This window comes from Panicum virgatum, chromosome 9N, assembly GCF_016808335.1.
Source record: "Panicum virgatum strain AP13 chromosome 9N, P.virgatum_v5, whole genome shotgun sequence".
NCBI lineage: Eukaryota > Viridiplantae > Streptophyta > Magnoliopsida > Poales > Poaceae > Panicum > Panicum virgatum.
Window position 1 is genome coordinate 54,871,672 of NC_053153.1, and position 19,904 is coordinate 54,891,575.

At 45.1% G+C, this 19,904-nt stretch overlaps 2 protein-coding genes across 2 annotated transcripts; both read left to right on the forward strand.

The window, feature by feature from the left end:
- Window positions 1-13,397: 13,397 nt before the first annotated feature.
- LOC120689125 lies at window positions 13,398-13,829 on the forward strand. Its single transcript, XM_039971460.1, has one exon. The coding sequence runs from the start codon at window positions 13,398-13,400 to the stop codon at window positions 13,827-13,829; it is 432 nt and encodes a 143-aa protein (XP_039827394.1).
- Window positions 13,830-15,821: 1,992 nt separating this feature from the next.
- Window positions 15,822-16,690, forward strand: LOC120689127 (uncharacterized protein K02A2.6-like). The gene is made up of 3 exons (XM_039971461.1): window positions 15,822-15,980; window positions 16,044-16,194; window positions 16,311-16,690. Exons 1-3 carry the CDS (start codon window positions 15,822-15,824, stop codon window positions 16,688-16,690), a joined length of 690 nt encoding a protein of 229 aa, XP_039827395.1.
- The last annotated feature ends 3,214 nt before the right edge of the window (window positions 16,691-19,904 follow it).

Consider the following 19,904-nt stretch of genomic DNA (forward strand, 5'->3'; position numbering starts at 1 on the left):
CATTCACTCTTTTTACCACAGCCGCCGCCCCCTCTCCTCTCCACTCTCCCACTCACGCCCTAGGGGCGATTCCACTCTTCCAAGCATCAAGAACTCGTAAATCTTTGAAGGAAGAATCTCCTCCCCTCCGGAAACTCCGGGGAGTCATTGGATTTGAAGTTCCCGCGCTCTCAACAGTTTCAAAGGCATGGTGAGGCCACGCGCTGGTGAGTCCTTGGAAGACGCAGAGCAACGGAGACAAAAGAGGCGTCATGATCCTCACTCTCAAAGGGAAGATGCTCCTCGAAATCCTCCAAGGGAGTTGCGTCCACGTCATCGTGCCGGGAAGGAACCCGCTGGGAGCAGTTCTAAGGAGCCAAGGAAAGCTCCTTACATTTTGCAAAGCCGAGCAGCGGCTCCTCCATCTCGTCCAATTCCAACAAGCAAGGGTATTGCTCATGACATATGTCCTAAGACCCCTCCTCGTTTGGTAGTTGAGTACCCTCCCGGGCAGCGCACTTATCCCAATATTCCAAGGCTTCATCGACCTGGGATAGTGCCTGGCTTCACAGTTGAGATGGAAAGAAACTATTACAAGCAAGATGTGGCACTTAGAGAGGCACGCAAAGAGAAAGTTTACAGATATGACAAGAGTGAAGGTCTTGAGCGGCGCTTTTGGTGCAAGCTTCACGAAGACTTCTATTCTTCAGTTGTGATGCGTAAGTCTCGTGCTCCCATAGTTCATTGCAAGTACGTGGATTGGAAATATTATGAGAATATGAAGGATCCATTCTTTAATGAGGCTATGGCAAAGTGCAAGGAGATGGGTCTCTATGATATTATGGGTTTTCGCTATGATTGGAATGAAGAGATCCTTGGTCAATTTCATTCTTCTTTATATTATGATGAAAATGAGATTGCATTTTATTGAACCACCGAAGGAGTAAAATATGGAGTGGATTACATGACCTTCTCTAGATTACTTGGACTTGACATTGAGGATGAGAAGAGAGATCCTATTCATGTGGAGGAACAACTCAAGACATATCAAGTACCCACCTTGTTCTACAATCCTATTTGTGCTCAAGAAGGAAAAGCAAACCATCTCTTGCCGGTTTACTATGCAATGAATCAATTCTTCAGAGCAACCATTGATGCAAAGGATGGTGATCCCGTGGCACTTAGATACTATGCAGTGAATCTTCTAGCCCGGACTTTGCCAAGTGGTAGACCTTTTTGCATTATGGACTTCATTTGGAATGAGCTAAGAAGGACTATGATTGAGGCCAAGAAGTCCCTTCCAGCTGCACCATACATCATGTATATGATAGAGAGGGTGACCAAGGTCACATTTCCAAAGACAGTCAAGCATGAGCCTCTTCACTTGCGTGCCCGCTCAGGTGATGCACCACCTCCTCCTCCAGCTCATGCCGGTGCAACAAGGAATCCAAGACATGATCCTGCTCCATCTTCTGTGGGTGCCTCTTCATCGTCTCGCCATCGTCATCATGACTCCTTTGTGAAGAGGGCCCTCCGCAGCTTATTTGGGATGTGTAGAACTATTACAAATGATGTGCATGAGAACTCAAGGTCCATCAATGAGATACGGGGTCATTTGGGACTTCCTTTGGATCCTCACCGCGAGCTGCCAGACTTTGATGATCCATTTGCTGAGTGGGATGCCGCCGATGAGGCTTCTATTGCCGCTACTCATGCTCCACTTCCACGTGCCCGTCGTCAGCCCCGTTCTCCTCGTCGCCGTACTTCTTCCTCCCGCCATGCTCCTCCAAGTGGCCAAGAAATCTTTGATGAGGACGTGGAGACCGAAGAAGATGAGCCCTTAGGCTATCGTGAGCACCCCGACTCTGATGAAGATGAGGATAACTCCGAGGATGCCGCCCAAGATGACAATGATTAGTAGATGGACTTCTTGCTTCTTTTCATTCCCTTTTTGGCACTTGATGACAAAGGGGGAGTGAAAATGCCATATATGTACTCATTTGGGCATGTGTCGCTTTTGTATCAAACTTCTGTCATTTCCATTTCGTTTTAAAACTCTCTTGATCGTTTGTAAGGACTTTGTGGTGTGAGATCCTTTGTAATGAGTGCTACTCTGTGCTTAGCTATCGAACTTGAGTTATTTCTAAGAAATTTCTGCTAGTGTGTGACATATTTGAGCTGTGGATTGTCTATTTTCTGTTTTTCTGTGTTCTGGTTCAGAAAGGCCGGATACTCCGGGCTACAGGCCGGATTCTCCGGATATCTTGACCGGAGTCTCCGGACTTATACCCGGAGTCTCCGGGTCCAGCTGTCAGATACACATTTTATTGAGTGGATAACATGTCATATGCATCACACATACTCCTGGCACTCACTTGTTCACCCCACTGTAAATCTTATAAGAGCATTTGTGTTTCTCTCGATAAATATGCCAATTGTTGACATGTCAAGTCAAAATTGAAATTCAAAGTTCATGGCATACTTTTAGGGGGAGCTCTTATATGCTAGATGTTTATCGCATTATGATTATCAAATGAGTTACATGTGGGTTGTCATCAATCACCAAAAAGGGGGAGATTGAAAGCGATCTAGGCCCCTAAGTGGGTTTTGGTGGTTAATGACAAAACACATGTGCGTTTAATCGTGTAATTGAGCATGTGTGCAGGTGGTGAACTTGTATAGGTGAATCAAGTGACGATATACGACCCTCAAAAAGGAAATGAAAAAGAGGAGTTCAAGTTTACTCGAGAAATTAGATTTTGAATTTGAAATTTGAGTATAGGAACGCCGTACTATCAAGAGGGACTTGGTTCAAGGGTTTTGATTTAGATCGTGTGCTCAAGAGAACCTATACAAATATTTGTGAGCCACAAAACAACTCAAAGGAGTCATAAACCGAAGATTGTTCCCTGCCTTACCCGGATACTCCGGGTATAGGGCCGAATACTCCGGACCCCATTGCCCGGAGTATCCGGGTGCTGTTTCTGGGCTGAAAATCAGGGCTGCCCGGAGTCTCCGGGCATATACCCGGAGTCTCCGGGTACCCTTTCGCCCAACGGCTATTTTTGGGCTGAAGACTATAAATACTCCCTCCATACCCCTTCAGCCCTCTCTCTTGCCACTTTGGACGAACAGAACTCAAACCTAAGCCAAAGAAAGCTCCCTCACTCTCCCTTCTTCATTCTTGAGTGATTCCCTTGAGGGATTTGAGTGAGAAGCAAGCAAGAGCAAGGATTAGTGCTAGTGAGCCTCATTCCCATCTCTTGAGCATTTGGTTTTGGTCAAGCCCGCGGATTCAAGTTTGCTACTCTTGGAGTCTTGTGCTCCTAGACGGCTAGGCGTGCTTGTGATTGCTCAACCAAGATTGTGAGCTGCACAAGAAGTTTGTAATCTTCATTCCTCGCCGAGGAATCCATAGTAAGTAACCTTGGGCTTGAGAGGTGATCTCGCCCTTGGGAGAGGAGCATAGGGGTTCTTGAGCACCGTCTCTCGAATCCTTCCTCAACGGAGATGTAGCACCTTCGGGTGTGAACTTCGGGAAGCAAATCTTTGTCTCCTTTGTCTTAGTTTACTTGATTTAGTTGTCATTTGCTTGTGAGACTTCTTTTCTAGGGTTTGAGCTCGATCTACTCATTTACGAGTTTCTAGTGAACTTCGTTTGTTGGTTATCAACCTTAAGGAACCCCTGGTACTCTTTATCTAGCTCGATCTACTTTTCTTGCAGAGTTACTTGCAGTTTCGTTTCAGGTTATTCAAACCCGGAGACTCCGGTCATAGCTCCGGATACTCCGGACCTCCAAACCCGGAGTATCCGGGCATATACCCGGAGTATCCGGGATAATCAGTGTCTGACCCTTTTGTTAAGTGTTTTTAAATTGCAGATTGCCTATTCACCCCCCCCCCCCCCCCCTCTAGGCATCTTAAGGTCCTTTCACGACCACGTCCACGTGTGCCATCCAGTCGAGCCAAAGCGGGTATGTCAGGTCAGGTGCAGGGAACAACCCGAACGCGGTCAGAACCACCTCCAGAGGGTGCGAAGAGCAAAAAGTAGTCATCGCCCTCATGGCGGTAAGCTCCCAAGTGTCCAGCAGGTTGTGACCGACCATCTGAGTCACGATCGGCTCCCACCCATTGAGCGGGTGCTGCGGGATTACCATCGTCACACTGCAGCGACGAACTCCGTCCTCCACAAACTCGTGGCCATCGTAAATCGGTGGCTGGAGGTAATCGGCTGCACTCAAAAGCTCCCACAGACGGCGAGGAAATCCGTCCCAGTGCAAGCAAACGGAGTGTACGTGCCCCTGCGCGTCAACCACCAGCAGCTCTTCCATCTGTCCCAACAAAAGACCGATGGATCAGCTGATGGTAAACAAGGAATAGCTGACTCTGGACAGTGAAAGAAATTGCTAAAACAATAGATAATATGTTCCGAAAATTCTCAAAAATTTACACAAGATCCCTATGATAATAAGGAACAACTCATCTAGTCAACACTAAGATCAATTTGGACTCCCGGGGGTGATATGCTCAGGTTTTCAGAATGATGTCAACCAGGAAAACTGGGTGTCCAGAGAGGGTGTATTTCGACCATAACTCTCAAACCAGTTGTCTAAGATAACTCAATTTTTTATGGTTACTTCATCACTTAGTTGTATACAACTTTCATGTTGAACGAATTTTCGTTTGAACAACTTATGAAGGTCGAAAAATTTCAGTTGTACAGACTGTTCAGAGTTGACAGTTTTACACAGGATTGATATAAAATCACAAATACCAAGCTAGAAGGCTTCAAAAATTCTCAAATTTTTACAAGAGTTTGATAAATTAGGGAAAATTGTTTCGTCTTACTCCCCCAAGTTGATTTGAGTAATTTAATAGAGGGTTAAAATTCGTGGAAACCAATTTCCCTGAATTTGCAGACTATCTAGATGCTCCTTAAGATAGGGTTTTAGCCGATTTGATTGCGATTTCTTCCAAAGATTTCTTTGTTAACAATTTTGAGGATGAATGCAGAACCTATCCGTCCTCACCAAGGAAAAGAATTGCCAAGTAACCTTGGTCTTACGCAACTGACTTTGGTGGCATACATATTACGTCTCTCACTATGTAGCTATTCGATATAGCTAGATAGCCTAAGATTCGATTTCGAGTTAGCGTACCTGCAGAAAATTGACAATATATAAATTGAACCATCCGTGCCAGCACTCACAAAAGTGTTCCCATACATTACTGATCACTATAGAACCGGCATCCATACAATTACAGCCGTATGGACAACGTTAAGCATACGTCATCGAAACAATGTATTAATTGAGTACCGTCTTTGACGGGGAATTGAATTCCAATTTCGAACCATTACTCCCCATATAATCAACCGAAGTTGGTATATGGGCAGCAGCTCAAGTAAGTCACTGCTTCAGCTCCAGCATTCGGCTCGCATCACCGACGGGAAGGTCAGACTCCCTCAGCTGACTGAGTAAGCATACCTCCGTGGCGACGATGTAGTTGCAGAATTTAAATTACGGAATTTAAATACTGTAAAGTAATGTGCTGGAAGTTCGTCATACAATATAAGCCACCTGATTATACCCATAAGATCCCCTAGGGCTTTACATCCTAGACTTGTCCTTGGAGATCCTAAACTCTTTCAAAAAATTTAGTAGTTTTGAAGTCAAGTTTTAATTTGTTGTTTTGAAAACTGAGGCTGTCATCTCTGGTAGGCTGTCTGCGAGCTCTGATGCCAGCTGTGGCGGAACCACCCAAAACTACTGGGCCCGGGTGCACTAATCTTTGTTGCTAAGCAACTCTGACCTGAAATTGGCACTCACCGGTAGTTCCTCGAGTGAAGCATCGATAAAAGCCACGCTATTCCAGGATCAGCAAACAACACTCATACGAAGGTGAGCCCAGAGATTACAACACAGAATATTTCATACATCTCAGAGTGATTGCAGAATAGTAAAGTACTACAGAGTTCCATCTACTCAAATTATTCAAGTCTCATTGTTCAGCAGAAGCATTAAAAGAAAACTAGCGAAATACGTGACGCATCGATAAAGCCCGTACGAAAGCGTCACTCAGAGGGAGGGTGGTCAGCACCAGCTGAAGGGCCATCCCACTCAACAGACCAACCCAGAGGCAAAGTACACGGCCAAGTAAGACTTGCAAACAGATCTTTGAAGTTAGTACCTGAAAAACAGTGCCACAAGCAAGGCTGAGTATACTAATATTCATCAAGACTGACCCGTCACCGGATATAACATAGTCTGATAACTAGACATGCAAGGCTTTTTGGTTGTTGGGGTTTGTTTTGCCAAAACGCTACTAAATGTTTATCCTTATTTTCAGATTTTATTTAGCCATCTTCCAGTTGGATTAACCATTCTAAGTTTGCATCTAACTCTACACAAATATGGTAGAGCAACCATTTAATCAACCAGCAGTATTAACATCATCATGTTGCACTTGTTACTCTGTGTGACCGAAAACATTAAGCAATCTCATGCCGTGAGAGGCGGACGATTCTGAATCGAATTTCAACCTGGCCAGGGGAACCTAGACCACACGCATGGGGATCGACTTCGCTCCCGCCCACGCTACAGTTCCCCTTTCTTTCCAGTCCGTGGATCCGGAACACCCTCCCCGACTACAGAGTCCGACCACTCTGTACCCGTACGTCGCGACAAAATATAAACCCTACTTCTACCAGGAGGGTGCGAGATCGTTCCACTCGCTGGTCCAATCAGGTACTTAAGCTTACCGATTACCATATTTCTCGGTATGTGGCTAGTACTTTCAAACGCTTAACGAAATGAGCCACACACCGCGACCTTAGCCATTTTTGACTACCCCAGCGGGGTATCAGAACTACACAACCCCGCTCATTGTCCTAATATTTCAGCAGGAATGAAAGTTAGTAAAATTTATATTTCAGCAGGAATGAAAGTTAGTAAAATTTCTATTTGCTCGCGAGAGGCAGGAAACCCGTCGACTTCTACCGTACCTAATTAGCATGGCCACTAATCGATAAAAAGATCCGGTATCAAACATAGGTATCTAGGGATAATGCATCTAAGGTTTTCGATCAATGCCTAGAAAACTTAAATGCAGAAATAAAAGTATTACAACATATATAAATAGATAGATGAATAATAATTCAGAAAATAGTGGGATTATGCTCCGGGGCTTGCCTTCCTGGGCTATGTTAGGCAGAAAAACCTCTGAGGCTTGGCCCAGGCCTTGAGATAAGTTAGCACAATTCAAATTAACCTCCTGATCAACTCGAGAGTCCGCGGGCACCATTTCGTAGTTACCGTCCGCGAGATTAACCGTTTCTATATGCAATGCAAGATTATGAGTTAATCCTAGATACGATTTCTTTCCTTCACGATAAAGTTGTAGTTCAACAAAAGTTAATTCAATGATGATCTCAACATTTCATTTCATTTCATGGGCAGTCATTTATGGAGTAGTAAACACAACTATGTTTCATCATGAATGAGTGTGGGGTTTGGTTTTCATTGTTATCATTTAGACATAGCATGCTTTTACTATTTCATAACAACAAGTCTACTCATGAGCTAGTGATGAAAAATTAAAGTAACACAGATTAGATACTCTAGCATATATGGCATAAATTTCAGCATCTAACCATAAAGCCATTAACCATAACAAAACATGTAAGTAGATTACTCTAGTTACTTCACCTTTTTTCACAGAACGTTTTTCATGGGTTAGGTGCTAAAAATTTTATGGAAGCATCTACAAAGCATCTACTCAGTAATGTAATTTTTTCAGATTTTATCCACTTATACAGAAGAGGTGACAAAATGAACAAATTTAGCAAGCCATTAAATAAGATTAATTCTACAGAGAGTTATACTAGGAATATGGTTCTCAAATTTTTACCAGAGCCTAGTAATGAGCTAAACATACTCCATAAAAATTATCAAGCGTTATCTAATCAAGATAAATTAGTTATGCAGTTAACTTTACATGAGTTAGCATACATTTCTAAAAGTCAATTTTATCAGTACTGCAGGTGAAGTTTTTATTATAGCTAGCAAATACTCTAAACAAGAACATGTTCAAAAATCATGATCATAGACGGCCTATTTTACTTAGAACAAAAATGGTAAATCTAGCCATGAGACACTAACCATGATTATTAACTAAAGAAAAACTAAGTATCTGCAGCTCAAACTTTTCAGGAAGGATCACAGAACTAAAGTGAGACTTAAAAATTAAATATAGGTTTTTCTGAGCATAAAAACTATAGATTATGAAATAAGTTGGTTAAACAAGAACAATTCATGGTATCTAGAAAATGAACTCTAATAAATCTGAAATTTATGGATTAAAATGGTTTCAGTTACACATGCATGTAGTAGAAATTCCAAAGCAAGTTCATATATATATTTTCCAGTATTAAATCTAGAAAACCAATCAACAGATTAGAGAATCTTGATTGTTCTAACATGACAACTGTTTTGGTTGGGTGCCATCTTTTTACTGTGAGCTTAATATTCCATCAGTGATAACATATTCAGAAATCAAGGTCATTTGTTGAGTGGAACTTCCTGAACATGCATAGGTTGATTTTCTTATTCCTTTTTGTAGATTAAATTTGGTGGAGTTTCTGCAGATCTGACTGTTACAAAACTTGTAGATCTTGTTACAAGGATTCCATATCAATCGAGTTTGCATTTTTACGATTGTTTTGTGATTTGTTTTGCATTTTTGAAGTTCACTGACATACACTGGAATTCTTGCAAACACACCCTTGAACGAAAAAAACAAATTACAACCGGGTCCTTCGCCGGCCTTCTCCGCCGTTGCATTTTGCCGGTGGTGTTCTGCTAGGCAGGGCTTACCGGGGCTGCAACGGGGAGGCGCGTGGGAGAGAGGAGATCGAGGAACACCTACCCAGGTCGGTGTTCGAGGGCAGGGTGAACGGAATCAAGCTTGTCGGCGTCAATGGCGGAGAAGATGTTCGGGTCGCCGGCGTTTTAGGTGAGGGAGGACTCGGGGTAGGGGAACGTCGCGTGCACGAGCACCGCGAGAGCGTGAGGAAGCTCCTGGGGTGGCTCTCGTGCACGGTCTCCCTCTGGGCTGGCCGGTCTGCGATGAGCCCGAGCTCGCCGGCGGCGGCGCAGAAGGGGAACGGCGACGGGGAAGGGTTTGGGTCCGATTCCGCGCGCGTGGAGCTTAACTGGAAGGTGGAGAAGCTTTTGGGGTGGTTGGATGGATCAATGCGGGGCTGTGGTGGCCGGTCCGCGCGAGCTAGATCTCGCCGGCCATGGCGGACGGCGGGAGGAGGAAGAAGGAGGGGAAGCAGCACAAAGGCGGGGCTCTGGGGGTACTTATAGGCCAGAGAGCACCTGGGTGAGGGGAGGGGCGTCTGAGGGAGGCTGGTTTGGTCCGGGGTGACTCGACGGCGAGCGGGCGGAGCGAGCAGCGGCGCTGCGCATGGCATGGCGGTGTGGCGGCTCGGGAAGGCGTCTGGGACGCGTGTTATCGTGGGGAGGTGCCAAGGGGCAGGCCAGGTGGCGATGGAGGGGTTCCCCGGGTCCATTTGGCCATGGACGCGCCGTGGACGAGGTCCACCGGCGGCGTACGGCGGGCGGCGTTGAAACAGAGCAAGCCGAGAGGAGAGAGATGGAGGTGAGGGCATATCTGCGATTTTTGAAACTTCAGGGACCTCTCGGTAAACTAAAAATATCTCCTACTTAGAGGGCTCAAATGAAAAAGTGTTGAATACCAATTTTGCATAACTTTGTAAGATCTACAACTTTCGTGTTATGCAAATTTTCATTTGAAACTCACATTTTGAACTATTTATAAATTTTCAAACTTGCACAAAAGGGCTTTGGTTTTATTCAGTTTTTGATTTGTTTTTTGCTGAAGTTCAATTGAGCACATGTCAATTGAAGTACCTCTCATGAGCCAACTAAAATTTTGTGCACATTTTTGAATTGAAAATTGAGTAGCTTTTCACTCCTTGTTCTTTCTCTTTAATTTCTTTTGTATACTTTGACTTTTATTTGACCCCTTCTCTTTGAATTAATTTCCCACATTATTCTTTTAATTTTAAATGGGGTACAGTGATCTGTATTTAAGTGTACTGACACCTGAGGTGTCACTTCCACCACCTCCAGTGTAGCCACAGTGGGCTCCTCCCGCTGGATATTTTGATCCATACTTTGCATCCATGCAGCAGGGGATGAGTTCTCAGATTGAGGGTTTGGCCAGCCAGATGCAGAGTCAGATGAACTTAGGCTTCCAGAACATGCAGCACCAGATGACACAGCACTTTCAGGAGACCATGTTCTAGCCTATGATGGCTCAAATGCAAGGGGTTCAAGAGAGTCTCCACTCAGATATAGCAGCCTTGGACTCTCGCTTTGAGGACATGCCTTCTTCTGAGCAGTTTGGGCAGCTTGAGGTCAGGCAGCAGCAGCTTGAGCAGAGGTTTGACACCTTCAGTACTGCCTTCACTGGGTTTTCTGACCACTTCTACTCGGTCTTCCCGGCTCCAGTGCTGCCTCTAGAGTTTTATCCTCTCCAACCCTTCTACCCACCGCCACTACCTCCACCACCGATGGACTGATCTTCTTGGCAATTGATGCCAAAGGGGGAGAAGGATGCTTGGAGTGATGCATGGATCTAGGGGGATCTCATGGACTTCGCATCTTCGCATGGAGATTATTCACTTTGCTTCCGCTTGCTACTCGAGTTTTATTTGTGTTGAACTCTATTTGTCGCGCATTGCACGTTTATTTAGTATCTTGCATGGATTTGTGGTTTGGACTTGAACATTGGTTTGTATTGTGTGATGAACTATGTTGGCTTGTAATACTCTTATGGTTTATGTTCATCATTGTGGCTTGTTGAGGTCTTGCTAATCTTATTAAAGTTCATATCATATATATCTTGTATGTTGTATTGCTTCGATTTCCACTTGTAGGGGAAACTCTGTCAAAATTTTCAAATTTCATATATATGTGCTCTTGGTATTCATTCAAAATTATAATGCATATATCAAGGGGGAGTTCTCTCTACTCATCGAACTTAGGTGAATTTATTCATATCATATTCTGAAATTTTCAAGAAAACTGAGTAAGTTCTTCCAAAGTTCAATTCCAAATCTACCTTATGCCTTGTGTATAAAGTTGACTTGAACTCTTTTTATCACTCCAAAGTTAGTGTTGTCATCGATTATCAAAAAGGGGGAGATTGAAAGCATCTAGGCCCCTAATTCGAGTTTTGGTAATTAATGACAACGGTTTGTGGATTAACAATTTCATTTGAGATAATGAGTATAGGTTGATCCACAGATGAAAAGGATTTGATTGTGATCATATGAAGTTTTGGAGATGATGTGCAAAGCTCAGGCTCAAGGCAAAGGTATCAAATAGGACTTTTGTATTTTACCGGTCATAAGGCGATTAGTGGATGAGAAATGACCGGATTTGTTGGATAGACAGCCGTACTATCTAGAGGGGTCGTGTACTCGTGCTTGACAGGTCTTTAGTGCCATTTTGCTCAAAATGTCTAGATGCATGCATGAGGGCTAACGACGCTTCAAAAAGATTTGAATATGGATTCAAAACTTGTACTGACTGACTAAGTGCGGACAGTCTGCCCCTAGGGCACGGACGGTCCACTACACACTTTGAAAATGTACCAGAGAGGCTGTTTGGCTCTGGTGGGAGTTAAAATTTGCTGGCAGACAATCCGGCCCAGGCGGGCGGACGGTCCGCCACACTAATTAAAATTGTACCAGAGACATGTTTCGTCTCTGGTGGAAAAGAGGGTTAAACGGCGGACGGTCCGCCCCGGGGGCGCGGACGGTCCGCCGGTCATTTTAAGTCTTGTATCATAGACGTTGCATCTCTGGTTGCGCTGAGGGTCTGAATGGCGGACGGTCCGCCCCTGGGGTGCAGACGGTCCGCCGGTCACAACATTTGTACCAGAGATGTTTTTCGTCTCTGGTGGTGTGGAACTTTGAACCATAGACGGACCGCCCCTAAGGCGCGGATAGTCCGCCAGGGCTCCAACGGCTAGTTCTGACACAATCATTGCACTCTGACTCACTGGTTTATAAGGGCGGACAGTCCGGTTTTTGAACCGCGGATGGTCCGCGATTTCGCAGAAAAGAGTATAACGGCTAGTTTTTGAGGGGATGTCTATATATACCCAATGCCCGGCCATTGGGAGGATCTCTTGGCCATTTGGACTACTTTCTTGACACATTAGAGCTGAGCCATCCCTGTCTCACACATTCTTGCTTAGTGATTGCATTTTTGCGAGTGTGAGAGCATTCTAGTGTTTTGCATCTAGTGTTTGAGCTTTGTGGCACTAGGGAAACTTCAAGCAAGCGTCATCGACTTGTTACTCTTGGGAGTTGCCGCTCCCTAAACGGCTTTAAGAAGTGGATTTCATGGAGCACCTCCAAGGAGATTGTTGAGGAGCCCCGATTTCGGTTGTGAGAGGTCTTGTGCTCACCTCACCGGAGTGGTGAAGAGCAACTCTAGTGGAATCGAGGTGTGGAGCGGTTCCTTGATTCAAGCCGACTCAAGATCAAGAGAGTTCTTAATAGGGGAGCGGTTGATTCTTGGAATCCACCTTAACGTGGATTAGGGGTGACCGGCAAGTCATCGACACCACGGGATAAATTTTTGTGTCAATCTCGGTTAATTCTCTTGCTCACTTCAATTCTTGTATTTACTTTGAGCAATTTACTTTACTAGAGCTTGAATTGTATCTTGTCACCGTAGGTTGCAAACCCAAACTAGAGATTGTTGTAGCTTGACATAGGGCCGTATTTTGTTACTAATTAAATTTCTCTAGTGTTGGTGTTTTTAGTTTTAAACCGCCTATTCACCCCCCCTCTAGTCGGTGTTCTTGATCCTAGACCTGCGTGGCAAAAAGGCAAGAAAGCCTCAAGATTAGTTTGACAAGATCCTGCATAACAAGAAGTGCCCAATCCATCCAAAGAGTAACCACTCCATGTTCGAGTGTACACTCATGCGCAAGTCTCTCCAAGCCCCACTGCCAGAAGCGCCCAGGAAGTAGACGAACAAGGAGGACGATGATGATGACAAGAAAGATCCTGACGGGTTCTGGCAACCCGAAAATGTGGTCAATGTTATCTTCGGAGGAGATCCAAGTTTCTCCAAGCGTGCTCAGAAGCTGGTATTCCGGGAGATTTTTCAACTGAGACTGCAATTCAGAGAACCTTGAAATACAGCAAGGTCTCCATCACCTTGTCCAGGGAGGATCAATGGACCAGCTTCTCTGAACAAGGAAAATTTCCACTAGTACTCGAACCGGTCGTCCAAGGATCCAAGCTCACTCGAGTACTCATCGACGGTGGAAGCGGGCTCAACTTGATCTTCACAAGCACTCTAAGGAAGATGGGCCTCAACTACATGAGTTTGCTCACTCCAAGCAAAGCTCCCTTCTACGGCATCGTCCTAGGAAACTCCTCTACACCAATTGGCTCCGTTACCCACCCTGTCACTTTCGGTACAGAGCAAAACTTCCGGATGGAGCATATCAAATTCGAAGTAGCCGACTTCGAATTGTCATACCATGCCATCTTGGGAAGACCAGCGCTATCCAAGTTCATGGACGTGCCTCATTATGTCTACCTACTCCTCAAGATGCCAGGCAACACAGGCGTCCTCCCCTTACGCGGGGACCTCCTTAAATCCTTTGAATGCGACAAGGAGGAAATTGCCCATGCCTCCAGCATTCGAGTACCAAGCTCTGTAAGCGAGATACTCACAGCTGCTAAGGAGTTATCCCTCAACAAGGACTCGATGCCCTCGAAGAGGCCAATCTAGTCTTCGGTCAAACCAGCCGGTGACGTGGGCATCAAGACCATACAACTACAAGAGGCAGATGAGTCCAAAAATGCCATCATCGGCACAAGGCTGGGTGACAAATAGGAACTCGAGCTCGTCAACTTTCTTAGGGCTAACCGAGACGTATTCGTGTGGAAACCAGCGGACATGCCAGGGGTGCCCAAAGAGTTGATCGAGCATGCACTAAAAGTCGACCCTAAAGCCACGCCAAAGAAGCAGCGACTACGACGGTTCTCCCCAGACAAGCGAGAAGCCATCAAGAAAGAGCTGGGAAAACTACTTGCAGCAAGGTTCATCAAGGATGTTTATCACCCTAAGTGGCTGGCCAACCTTGTACTTGTCCAAAATAAGAACAATAACGAGTGGAGGATGTGCGTCGACTACACAGATCTGAACAAGCATTGTCCATAGGAGCCTTTCGGCCTACTACGCATAGATCAAGTAATCGACTCCACAGCAAGATGCGTTCTGCTATTCTTCCTCGACTGCTACTCTGATTACCACCAGATCACCCTCAAAGAAGAAGGTCAGATCAAGACGGCATTCATCACCCCTTACGGGGCTTACGCCTACAAGACCATGCCCTTTGGGTTGAAGAACGCGGGAGCTACCTACCAGCGGGCGATACAACTGTGTTTTGCTGACTAGCTACATTGCAATGTTGAAGCCTATCTTGATGATGTCATCATCAAGACAAGACCCAAGGTCAGTTCATTACAGACTTGGAAGAAACCTTCAACAGCCTCCGCAAGTTCCGCTAGAAACTCAACCCAACCAAGTGTGTCTTTAGCGTACCCTCTGGAAAACTACTCGGATTCATCGTCAGCCACCGAGGAATCGAGGCTATCCCTGAGAAGATCATCATGCCTATGGATGCTCCAGCAACAATCAAGGATGTCTAGAAGCATACAGGCTGCATGGCAGCCTTAAACAGATTCTTGAACAGACTTGGTGAATGGGGCTTACCCTTCTTCAAGCTTCTAAAACGACAAGATAAATTTCAGTGGACCCCAGAGGCGGTGGAAGCACTCAAGAACCTCAAGCAGAACCTTCAGTCACCGCCAATACTCACAGCTCCACTACCCGGAGAGGACTACTCCTCTACATAGCAGCGACTACTCACGTAGTCAGCACAACAAACTTGGTTGAACGGCCGGACGAAGGTCACTCTTACGGCATCCAGAGGCCAGTCTACTTCATCAGCGAAGTACTTTCCGAATCAAAGGTCAGATACCCTTCAATTCCGAAAATTCTCTATGGAATCCTCATCACTTCCAGAAAGCTCCGCCACTACTTCGACGAGTACAAGATCTCAGTTGTCACTGACTTCCCATTGGCGAATATACTCCACAATCAGAATGCCACTAGAAGAATTTCAAAGTGGGCAGTAGAACTGGGAGCACTCAAAATCAAGTTCAAGCTCAGAACAGCTATCAAGTCGCATGCTCTAGTCAATTGTTTAGCCGAATGGCGGGAAAACCAAGTTCCAGCACCTCCCAACATTCTCAAGCATTGGGTGATGTACTTCGACCATTCACTCAAGCTTGAAGGGGGTGGTGCCAGAGTATTATTCATCTCCCCAAGGGAGAACAGCTCAAATATGTACTCCAGATCCTATTTGAAGTCTCCAACAACGAAGCAGAATACGAGGCACTCTTGCATGGACGTCACCTAGCGGTTTCCCTCGGTATCAAGCGACTACTTGTGTTCGGCGACTCTCTACTCGTCGTCCAGCAAGTAAACAAAGAGTGGGATATCAACAAGGAAACAATGAATGCATAAATTGCGGAAATCAGGAAACTTGAGAACAAGTTTTCTAGACTGGAGATCCACCATGTTGATCGCGATGACAAAGTGGGAGATGAAGCCCTTTCCAAACATGGATCTACTCGAGCCAATGTACCACCTGGAGTCTTTGTACAAGAATTACATCATCCTTCAGTCAAAATCCAAAATCACCCAACCACCAACATGGAGGCTACGGCTACGGTCAGTGAGGTTCTGATGATTGAGGAAGACTGGAGGATTCCCTTCATCGACTTCATCAAGGAGTTCAAGCTTCCACCAGGCGTCGACGCAAAAAGCATTCAAGCTGCCCGCATCATTTGGAGAAGCAAAGGATTCATCTTGGTCGGTGACAACCTGTACAAACACTCCGCTTTAGGAATCCTCATGAAGTGCGTCACTCTATAGGAAGGCAAGGATATCCTAAGGGAAATCCATGAAGGAGTCTGTGGCAACCACACCGCATCAAGAACATTGGTTGGAAAAGCCTACAGATCAGGTTTCTTCTGGCCAACAGCTGTATCAGATGCTGAAGACCTCGTTAAGAGGTGTCCTAGATGTTAGTTCTTCAGCAAGCAAGCTCATGTTCCGATCCAGCCCATAATTTGATCACAATCCCTCCATCTTGGCCATTTGCATGTTGGAGTCTGGATATGATCGGACCTCTAACTACAGCGCCAGGAGGATTTAATCACATACTGGTGGCAGTCGACAAGTTTATCAAGTGGCTCGAGTACAAAACAATCATCAAGATCTCATCAGATAGAGCAATGGACTTCATCTCCTACATCATACACCGGTTTGGTTTCCCTCACACGATCATCACAGACTTGGGTTCAAATTTCACCTCGCAATCTTTCTGGGATTTTTGCGACAATGCTTGCATCAAGGTTAAGTATGCCTTTGTGGCTCATCCAAGGGGCAATGGTCAGGTGGAACGCATCAACGGGTTGATACTCGATGGCTTAAAAAAGAGGATCTACAATGCTAATTCTAAGAAGGGTGGCAAGTGGATCCAAGAGCTACCTCAGAAGCCATATTTCCTGCTGATATAATGTCGAAATCCCCAAGAGTCGAGGCCTATCAGGAAGGAGAAGCAGATGAAGCTCGGCAACTTGAACTGGATTCAGTTGAGGAAGCCAGGATCAATGCTTTGACCCAATCGGCTAGATATCTTCAAGGAGTCAGATGCTATCATGATCGCAAAGTCCAGCAACGATCTTTTAATGTGGGAGATATGGTATTACGCCATATCCAGGATGAGACAGGATTGCACAAGCTCAAATCAGGATGGGAATGGTCTTTCATTGTTTCCAAGGTTACAAGACCAGGATCATACAGAATTACTGATGCCGACAGCAATAAAGTACCCAATTCCTGGAATATCGAGCACTTGCACAAGTTTTATCCCTAATTTCAGATTGTATCAAAAAAAGTGTCAGTGGTTTTCCTTAATAAAATCTTGTTTCCCAGCATACATCAACTACTTTAAGGTCCCAGATTTTTTGCAACTCCTTCAAAGCCAATCAGTACCGTCCACAGGTGTCAACCATTGATACATTGAGTAATACAAAAGGGTTTTTCTAACCAGGGTAATCCTAAGAGATTCACTCCGACCTGGATAACCCAACATGGATAATCCCACACAGTTTTTCCCACTGGGGCGACTTCATGAGGTTCATCCTAACTAGATAACTATATGGGCCACATCCTTGTCCTTAGAGCAGGACACAATTTTTCCCACTTGGGTAACCTCGCGAGGTTCATCCTAACTGGATAACTATACTACTCGCTAGCTCAAGTAGCCATTAGGCTATAGCCTAACTCAGAAAACTTCACAAAATTTTTCCCACTTGGGTAACCCTACAGGTTCATCCTAACCGGATAACCCTACAGGACACCCTACTCGCCAGCTCATTCCTCTATGTGTAGGACCTAGACGAGCCGAATAGTTTTCAAGGCTCCTCGCCTACTACTGGTAACCCCTGGGGTTCACCTTTGTCCACTCATGGACTATCTACTTGTCATAAGCTTATTCCTACTTTGTACCGCAAAGATACAGGATACACAATTAGCTAAGAACTATGGTTCTGCACCAAATCGAGAATTACTTCTCTTAAACTACTCGCAAGCTCATTCCTCTACAGGACATAGAAGAACCGAGTAGCTGTGAGTTTCTATACCTAGTGGGTTTTCACCCTATCAACAACTTACTCTCCCTTTACAAGGCGTAGACCAAGTGTAGGTACATTAGTTTTACACTGATACACCTCAAATCATCTGCTCTACAGGATTCTTTACGTCCTACGCAGATTTGACTACTAATTCTTGAGTTCTTTACGTCCTACGATATCAGAACAAGCTTCTGTTAATACATCAATAGGACAAAGTTTGATTTATACATTAATAACATGTGTTCTTATACACAGATCCAAGGGCGTTACAATAATTTAATTTTCAAGGCTCTTGATGATTTCCTCAGCCAATGGCTCCGCCTCGGTCTGATATCGGAGGAAGTCTTCCTCCGAGCAGTCGATGTCAATTCCAGAAGCCAAAGGAGCCAAAGTAGCATAAGGCCAGCATGATTTTACCAGGCCAAGTAAATGAGCAACATAAGACTTGGTGGTGGATGAAAGGTAGTCGAGGATCTTCTTGGGAGCTTCTTCCAAGCGTTCGACCAAGGATCTAGTACTCGATGTCCCTTCCTCCTCTGGATCTACCATATCCACAACTCGCTGAGCAGTAGCCACCAGTCGTTCATGTTCACTTGATGGATCTGGACAACAGCAAGAACTCTGTCAACTCTAGGGACAACCCGCAAAAACAATCAGGCAAGTTCAAGTACTTGCTGGTTTGAGAAGATTGCAGCTGTTCTTGGAGTTTCTTCTTCTCCTCTTCTAGGGTCATGATTTGCTGCTTGAGGAGATAAGCTTCTCGATTATGCTTATGGTTTTCTTCATTAAACTTGTTCCGCATATCGAGAAACTCATCCCAACATTTGGCAACAAGAGCATCCTTCTCAGCGAGAAGTTTTCGGTTGTCCACCATCTGGTACAAAGCATGGGATTTCAAAAATGAATGGTTGGCAACATCCTGCATGAAGAAGTATATATCTCAGCAATAAGGCTACTTGATATCAAGAAAGTACTCAAGAAGATACAGAACTTACTCGCATGAAGTTATAGCTCCACTTCATCATGTCCTGCAACTCCTTTATGTTTTTCGGAGTAAGCAGAGGATCATCAATAATTTTGCTCCCAACTTCTCTTGAACGGAAATAGGAAGAGACTGAAAGGGTCTAAAGGGACCGCCAGTACTAGCCGACCCTCCAGTCCCTCCACCATAAGATGACGCTAGAGCGGATTTCTCTGCTTCCGCAGAAGTACCCGCTCCCTGCATGCCAGCACTCGATGAATCCTCAACTACTCCCACTATTGGAGAATCAGGAGTAGCTTGGTTTGATGATTCTGACCTAGTATGGTGCCAGTTGTGGAAATCTTGGATCTGGGCATTTTCAAGTTTGGGCAGGTTTTGGATTCTGAAGAAGCAAAACCAAGATAGAGGACAAAAACAGATCTGGGAATCTGAGAAAAATACAAGGCACTTACTCGACACTATCGGAGCGTATGGCTTTTCTCCTCAGAAGAAGGGGTCCTGGATTCTCCTTCCGTTTCTTGCTAAGAACAATGGCAAGAGTCTGATCATCCTGATCAGATCCAGCATCTGGAGAAGCAGAAACTTCAAGAGGAGGTGGAGGCAGACAATGTCACGCCTTGACATTTATCTGCAAAATTCATATCAGATGACTATGTCTACAGAAAACAACAAGAAGAGTACTCGAACAACATAGTCGACTACTTACCCAAGTATCTTCAGGCGGATTCCTAATGCTGAATAAAGTGGGGAGGACTGGGACCTTTTCAAAGTCATCGAGTACTTTGCAACATCTCTTGAAAAGATCGGAGGCATTTATCTTCTCCGGAGAAAACCTTGAGGGATCGTCCGAGCCTTCATATCTGAATCCAGGATGCGCCCTCTTCTGCAGAGGTTGTACTCGATGACCGTTGAAGGAGTACACCATAGTTCCTCCAGTAACTTCTGCCTTCTTCAGCTTGGCGATTGCAACACGGAGTTTCTGGACTTGATCTTCGCCAGGACTGGGGCTCATCCAACACCCCTTTGCCTTTGGAGCCCCTGGTGTACGTTCTGGTAGAGGGGACTCAAACTTTCCAACATAGAACCAGTAACTCTTCCACTCAACTCCTTTGT